The sequence below is a fragment of the Vigna umbellata genome, chromosome 10, assembly GCF_029865625.1.
Source record: "Vigna umbellata cultivar VRB3 chromosome 10, Vumbellata_1.0, whole genome shotgun sequence".
Taxonomy (NCBI): Eukaryota; Viridiplantae; Streptophyta; class Magnoliopsida; order Fabales; family Fabaceae; genus Vigna; species Vigna umbellata.
In genome coordinates this window covers 23,582,830-23,591,299 of record NC_142174.1, presented here as the reverse complement: position 1 = coordinate 23,591,299, position 8,470 = coordinate 23,582,830, and the positions used below count along the sequence as shown (strand labels likewise).

Below are 8,470 nucleotides of genomic sequence, written 5' to 3'. Positions count from 1 at the left end.
TCATCCTTGGTGTGTCTGAGGAAGTGTCTGGAAGAGGATCATCCTTCGTGAAGCATTCGAAGGAGGTAGTCATCCTTTGTGAAGATTCAAAGGAGGTGTAAGTTCATCTCTTGTGGTTTCAAGAGAGGTGGTAATTTCTAAACTGTTACAAATTGTTTTTCTGTGTGACTAATATTTGTAACTGTTTTGTGATAGTGAAAAAGGTTTATCTTGTTTGAGATAAGCGACTGGACGTAGGATCCTAGTGATCTGAACCACGATAAAATCACCTGTGCAATTTTTCTCTTTCCCTTACTCTGTTATTTACATTCAATTATCTGCTTAGTAAGAAAGAATTGAGAGAAAAATATTAAAAAGGCATAATAAGAGAATATAACCAATTCACCCCCCCTCTTGGTTTGTTACCACGCTAATAATTCCGCTGCAGCGATTCTAACAATTGGCATCAGAGCTTGCTTTGATAGTCATTCAAATGGCAGGATCACATCAAACCTTTGCAGAGGGTGCATCAATCAATAGACCCCCACTATTCACAGGTGAGAACTATGCATTCTGGAAGGTAAGAATGCAAATATTTATTGAATCTATTGATTGTGAAATTTGGGATGTTATTGCGTCTGGTTCTTCTGTTCCTACTAACAATATACAGGAACCAAAGCCCCGTGGTCAATGGACCATTGAAGAAAAGAAAAGATGTCAGAATGACGTAAAAGCTCGGAATATCATTGCATCAGCATTGACTGTTGATGAGTTCTACAGGGTTTCTGTCTGCAAAACTGCTCAAGAAATGTGGGACGTGCTCAGAGTGACACATGAAGGAACAGATGACGTAAAGAGGGCAAGAAAGAACTCCCTAATTCAAGAGTATGAAATGTTCCGGATGAAGCAAGGAGAAACAATTTCCGACGTTCAAAAACGCTTCACCAACATTGTCAATCATCTCATTGGACTAGGTAAGTCATTTGATACTGATGAATTAAACATTAAAATCTTGAAGTCTTTAGACAGGTCGTGGCAACCTAAGGTGACTGCAATCTCGGAGTCACAAAACCTCAACACCATGACTATGGCGGCACTATTTGGAAAGTTGAGGGAACATGAATTAGATCTTGGAAGACTTGATGAAGAAGAAGCAAAAGCCAAAACCAACAAGAAGAGTTTGGCATTAAAATCAGAGGTTGAAAGAAGCAAAGCTAAATCGGAAGATGAAGATTCAGACGAAGAGGAAAACTTAAGCCTAGTGATCAAAAGATTAAACAAGTTCATGAAGTCTAAAGGTAAAGGAAGGTTTAGATACGAAAAGAAAGATAATCAAGCATCTTCCTCAAATTACCGATGCTATGGCTGTGGAGAAAAAGGGCATCTAAAGACAGACTGCCCAAATCAAAAGAAAGGTGAAGACAAAAAGGAGAAAAGAGTCTTCAAGAAAAAGAAAGCATACATTGCATGGGAAGACGATAATGAGTCCATTTCAGATTCAAGCGAATCTGATGAAGAAGCAAACATTTGTTTAGTGGTGAATGACGACGCTGGAAGCCAAGTAAGTACATATAGCGATTCTGATAATTATAGTCAAATTAGTGAAGATGAATTGCATGAAACTTATGCTGCTTTAATAGTAGAATCTGAAAAATTAGATAAAGCTCATAAGAAATTGAAAAAGGATTTAAAAAATTTAAAATTAAATTTTGAAAATATTTCTGAAGAAAATAAAAATTTGAAATCAGACTTTGAAAATATTCTTGAAGAAAATAAAAATTTAAAATTAAATTTTGAAAATATTTTTGAAGAAAATAAAGATTTGAAAAATAAAGTTTTATTTTTTGAAAAGGGTAAATTTACTAGTAGTGATGAATGTGCTTCTTGTGAAAATTTTAAGAAACTACTAGAACACACAACCTTAGGAGAATGTAGTAAAAATAACGAAAATAAGGTTGTTAAAAATAAGTATGTTCCTAAAATTAAAAATAAACATAATAATAGAACCCGTAGAACATGGGTAGAAAAAGGAACAACTTATAGGAACACAAACTTTGTATCATGCTTTTATTGTATGAAAAAGGGTCATACTTCAAATAAATGTAAAATTAAGCATTATGGTGTTCCAAGTGGTAGATATGTTTGGGTTGTAAAATGATTTCTTTTTTCTAAATCTAACCCAAAGGACCCATACAAGTAGTTGGGTACCTATTGTTTAATATTTAGAATTTCTTTAAAACAAAATTTAAGAAAATTTTATTCCAAGGCCGATGAAACTATTTTTTTGGATATCTTCTAATATACAAAGCATATATAGTTTTCAATCGGAAAACATTTGAAATAGAAGAATGTGTGCATGTTGTCTTTGATGAAATTGTAGACCTTGAGGCAAAACCTCTTGAGTCAGTTGAATTAGATGCAGGCAATGATGAAGATTTGTAGAAGACAACAAATGAAGCGAAGAATGATGAAAATCCTCAAGATGAAGATCTAAACAAAATGTGGAAACAACCTAGAGGATTATCATTACGAAGTTGGAGGCATATCTAAAGGGGTAAACATTAGAAGAGATCTAAGAATCTTTAGAAATATCTTAGGATTGAATGCGTTCCAGTTTTGCAATTTTGAAAAACTAGCCATATTTTTATATGCTTTAAAATTCCTATCTTATATAGTTCAATGTATGTTTAAACAATGTTTTATAAGTTCTTCATCCTAAAATTATTTACTTTAAATATCCTATTGTGTATGTTTGAATGAATCTTTAAATTTGAAATATTTTTAGCTCATGTGCATACATGCTTTTATTAAGGGGGAGTATTATCTTAGGGGGAGAACATCAAACACACCTTTTTAATTATGATCAAAAAGGGGGAGAAAGTGTTTAAAGCTTATTTAAGCTTATTTGCTTATTTGTGTTTATTCACTAATGCACTTTTTCTTCCATAAGTTGTGTTTTATCCAGATTATTACTAAAAGCTTTAAATCAGAAGAATTTTTGATCATCATCAAAAAGGGGGAGAATGTTAGCAAAAATCAAAGATGAAGTTTTGATGATGAACATATTTTCACAAGTCAAGATCCATAAAGACAAATTGAAGATCTCTGTATTTTATAAAGCTTTTATAATAATCAAAGTTGATGCTTTTATTAAGGGGGAGTATTATCTTAGGGGGAGAACATCAAACACACCTTTTTAATTATGATCAAAAAGGGGGAGAAAGTGTTTAAAGCTTATTTAAGCTTATTTGCTTATTTGTGTTTATTCACTAATGCACTTTTTCTTCCATAAGTTGTGTTTTATCCAGATTATTACTAAAAGCTTTAAATCACAAGAATTTTTGATCATCATCAAAAAGGGGGAGAATGTTAGCAAAAATCAAAGATGAAGTTTTGATGATGAACAGATTTGCACAAGTCAAGATCCATAAAGACAAATTGAAGATCTCTGTATTTTATAAAGCTTTTATAATAATCAAAGTTGATGTAATAGTGCTCAAATATGTATTAGGGTTGATTCTTGTAATTTATATTTGATTTATTTAGTTAATCGATTATTCCTGAGAATAATCAATTAACACTAGCCGTTGGGGGTTTCAGATTTGAAAAACTAGCCGTTGGGGGTTTCAGATTTGAAAAACTAGCCGTTGTACTCATTATTAATCGATTAATATTTATGTTAATCGATTAAATGCGTTAGATGGCCCGTTTTCGAAGAATGGAAGGGTATTAGGCTGAGTCTATAAAATGGCTCACTCTTTATCTCAAAAATAACTCTTCCCTTGTGCAAAAGATCTCTGAACTCTTTGAGAACTCTGTGAGATTGTTGAAGCTAAGGAAACTCTTGTCTGCAAGTCCTGAAGTGGTACTGTGGTGACAGAGGAATAGCTTGTTCATCCTTGGTGTGTCTGAGGAAGTGTCTGGAAGAGGATCATCCTTCGTGAAGCATTCGAAGGAGGTGGTCATCCTTTGTGAAGATTCAAAGGAGGTGTAAGTTCATCTCTTGTGGTTTCAAGAGAGGTGGTAATTTCTAAACTGTTACAAATTGTTTTTCTGTGTGACTAATATTTGTAACTGTTTTGTGATAGTGAAAAAGGTTTATCTTGTTTGAGATAAGCGACTGGACGTAGGATCCTAGTGATCTGAACCAGGATAAAATCACCTGTGCAATTTTTCTCTTTCCCTTACTCTGTTATTTACATTCAATCATCCGCCCAGTAAGAAAGAATTGAGAGAAAAATATTAAAAAGGCACAATAAAAGTATATAACCAATTCACCCCCCCTCTTGGTTTGTTTCACGCTAATAATTCCGCTGCAGCGATTCTAACAAGATCCTCCTTCAAAGGGGTGGAAGAGAGAGTGTTTCCTTCGTTCCAGCCAAAGATCCCTAACCCTAGGAAACCCTAAAGCTTATATATTATTCGTAAATTACAGAAAATTAGGTCCAAGCCCATAAAAGTGACGCTCAGCGGTAAAGTATCGCTCAGCGGTAAGTGCGTGAGACGTTTCTTCCCCTCCGCGGCCATTTTGCCCCTCAGCGGACCTCCCGTGACTTCCTGAGTGCCGCTCAGCGGTAAACTGCCGCTGAGCGGTGACTTCGGCTTCTCCTTTTGCACTTTTTGATGTCTTTTCTGATTCCATCTCTCTACTTCTTCACTTCTTTGACCAAATTCACCTTAAAACCTGCACAAAAACACTAAAATCAAGCATAAACTTGTCCAGCTCTCTTATTTCTGAAAATATGAAGAAAAGCATGATTTCAAGCTAATTTCTAAGTATAAAGGTTGCTTTTAGTATCAATTTTAAGCATGAAAATAACAGTTTTTCAACTGTTATCAGCCAATAAAAAGGGTTCCAACAAATGGCCTTGATCATATGATGCAAAACAAGCAATTGATTCAATCATAGAAAATCTGGGCAAAATCATTCATTCTTTCAAAGTAATAGCATTCAATCAATAAAAACTCTGGAGCTCAAAACCTCACAAATAGGCTCATTCACATTTGACATACACATCCTGCTTAATCTCACAATCTCAATCATAATATCCTGCATTTGTTCACAAAGCTTGTGAATCACCTGTATAAGCATTTAATGTGCACATCTATCTCAACATCAATCAATCAATAATCATCATCAAGCATTACTTATCACACAATCACAGTCAATAACAAACCATCATAACAAGCCAGGTTTCCAATAGAGTACATCAACCCTAGTCTAAAATAAAAATAAATACGTACAGAACACTGGGTTGCCTCCCAGTAAGCGCTTGTTTAATGTCACGAGCCTGACCCAAACTTTCAAGGATCAACCAACAGCATCATTGTGGACAATTGTTGCACCTCTCCCCCTAGATAGGGCTTGAGACGTTGACCATTCACCACCCAACTTTTCTGTGGATCAGCAGTAGCTGGATTAAATATTTCAATTGCTCCATGCGGATGCACTTCTTTTATCACAAATGGTCCTGACCATTTTGACTTCAGCTTCCCAGGAAATATCTTCAATCTTGAATTGAATAATAGTACCTGTTGTCCTGGATTGAAGACTCTATTCACCAACTTCCTATCATGATAAAATTTGATCTTGTCTTTGTAAGCCTTGGATGAATCATATGCATGTAATCACATTTCTTCAAGCTCCAAAATCTGCCTTCTGCGTGTGCATTGAGTTTCATAAGGATCAAAATTCAAGAATTTCAAAGCCCATAACGCTCTATGCTCCAATTCTACTAGCAAATGACATGCTTTCCCATAGACTAATTGAAATGGTGATAATCCCATAGACGTCTTCATTGCCATCCTATAAGCCCAAAGAGCATCATCCTTTCTTGCACCATACAAACTTCATCAAGTTCATCAAATTGAAAACATGCTTTGTCATCATTTGGATATGTCATGGCCTTGGATACGTCAAAAGTGACTTCTTCATCATCAACTCTCAATTTAAGCTTACCATTTTCTACATCAATTAAAACTCTAGCAGTCTTCATAAAAGGTCTCCCAAGAATAAGAGGAACATCACTATTTCCTTCCATCTCCATCACAATAAAATCCACTGGGAATACAAATTTATCAACCTTCACTAGAACATCTTCAACCACTCCATATGGATATTTAAGAGACCTGTCCGCCAGTTGAAGAGCCATTCTGGTCGGTTTGATTTCCAAACCCTGAATTGTTCTGCACATGGATAGCGTCATTAAATTAATGCTAGCTCCTAAATCAATCAATGCTCTTCCAACTTTCAAATCTCCTATGGTGCATGGAATAGTGAAGCTTCCTGGATCTTTAAGTTTAGGAGGTAGTTTCTGTATGATTGCACTGCAGTTACCCTGTACATTGATAGTTTCCTTTTCAATGTACTTGTTTTTCTTTGTAAGAAGTTCCTTCAAAAACTTTGCATATGTTGGCATCTGTTGCAATGCTTCAGAGAATGGTATAGTGATCTCCAGCTTCTTAAACAACTCCATGAATCTTTCCAACTGCTTTTCTTTCTCCTTCCTTGAATAACTCTTTGGATAAGGAAGTGGCTTTTCACCCTCTTTTTCTTTTTGTCTCTCCTCTCTCTTCTCTCTCTTTTTTTTTCTCTCCTCTCATCTTCTTCTTTTTTCTTTTTCTCTCTCTCAACCCTTTCTTTCCACTCACATGTTTCTTTTTCACTCTCACTCTCATTTTCTTTCTCCTCTTTTTTTTTTCTCCTCTAACACTTTACCACTTCTGGTCACAACAGTTTTACACTCCTTTCTGAGATTATCATGTTTCATCTTGTCAACTATTCGCTCAACATAGATCTCCATATTTTTAAATGCAGCATCCACATTCTGACAATAAGATGCATTCGTCTTCAAGAATCTTTGGAAAGTCTCGTCAAGTTTTGTTGTCTTCTCAGATGGAGTAGATTGCATTTGCCATTTTTGCTGTTGCCCTTGAACCATTGAGACCTGTTGTATTTCTTGTGGTATTTGAGAAAGCTTCATAATTACTTCTTCCAACTGTTGAGAGATAATTCTATTTTGAATAAGCAAAGCATCATTTGATTGTAACAACTCCTTCTGACTAAGATATCCTCTTTCAATATTAAGTTTGTTGTCACTAGTAGCCATATTTTCAATAATTTATGTTGCTTCCTCTGGAGTTTTCCATTTAATGTTTCCTCCTGCTGAGGCATCAAGCATCATCTTGATTTGTGAACCAAGACCTCCAAGGAAGGTTAGGACTACTTCCTCTTCTTTGAATCCATGCGTGGGTGTTTTTCGTGACAAGCTTTTGTATCTATCCCATGCATGACCCAGTGATTCTTCCATGCCCTGCCTGAATGAGGAAATCTCTTGCTTGCCTTTGTTCACCTTTGATTGTGGGAAGTATTTATTTAGAAACTTGGTTACCACTGCTTCCCACTCTGTGAAACTTCCCTCTGGAAAAGAATTTAACCAAAGCTTAGCATTGCCTCCTAATGAGAAAGGAAACAAGCTAAGTTTGATCGCTTCATCTGGCACCCCATTGATTTTCACTGTGTTGCAGATCTCATTAAATGTAGTGAGGTGCTCATATGGGCTTTCATGAGATAACCCATTGAATTGATTGCTCTTCACCAGTTGGATCAATGCTGGTTTGACCTCCATGTTAGCTGCATTGACTCTAGGTCTAGCTATACTGTTAAAGTGCTAAGGTCCAGCTGTATTGGTGTAATCAGCAAGAGTTCTTCTGATATTATTGTTCTCCATATTTTCTGTGCTATGGTCAGAACCTTGTGGTGATGGTTGCAACAGAGTTTCCGGAGGAGGGAAAAGTTCTCTAGATGTTCGGATTCTTCTCCTCCGTCTACTCTCGTCTAAACCTTCAAGAAGAGGTTCTGCAGTTATCTTGCTCCTAGTTTGAATTGTCTCCTGCATACACAAGAACACAAAACCCTAGAATATTTGGTTAGCACAAAAAGATATAGGAGAAGATATAAGATTCAGAGAATAAAATAAAATAAAATAAAATAAAATAAAATAAAATAAAATAAAATAAAACAAAAACAGAAAAAATAAAAACAGAAAAATAAAAACAGAAATTCAAAATTAAAGTCAAAGATAATCAATAATCACACAAATTAACCAGTTAAACCACGAGTCCCCGGCAACGGCGCCAAAAACTTGATGACTAATTTATGAACACCGAAAAACGGCGCCACAAACTTGTTTAACAATCGGCAAGTGTGACCGAATCGTTTCAAGTAATAAACTTGGTAAGACCAAGTATCGTTCTCCCAAAGGACTCACGGCCTAGTTTAGTTATGTGATTCGTTGATTATTTAAGACTTAAGAACGAAATAAGTGGAGTTTAATATGCAAAACAAAAAATAAACATGTATGCATGAATTTGATCAATGGGTAAAACAAAATACAAACACTTCAATGGAATATATGGACGAGTATGTTGTTGGGGTTATCAATTTCATCTTATCCACTCTCATATACTTTAGGAATTCAACATTCTTTTC

The 8,470-nt window shown here is 35.3% G+C and overlaps 1 protein-coding gene across 1 annotated transcript; it reads left to right on the top strand.

Moving 5' to 3' along the window:
• The first annotated feature begins 272 nt into the window (after window positions 1-272).
• LOC148192205 (uncharacterized) lies at window positions 273-2,436 on the top strand. Its single transcript, XM_088100083.1, has one exon. It carries the CDS (start codon window positions 473-475, stop codon window positions 2,135-2,137), a length of 1,665 nt encoding a protein of 554 aa, XP_087956209.1. The 5' UTR covers window positions 273-472; the 3' UTR covers window positions 2,138-2,436.
• Window positions 2,437-8,470: the final 6,034 nt, after the last annotated feature.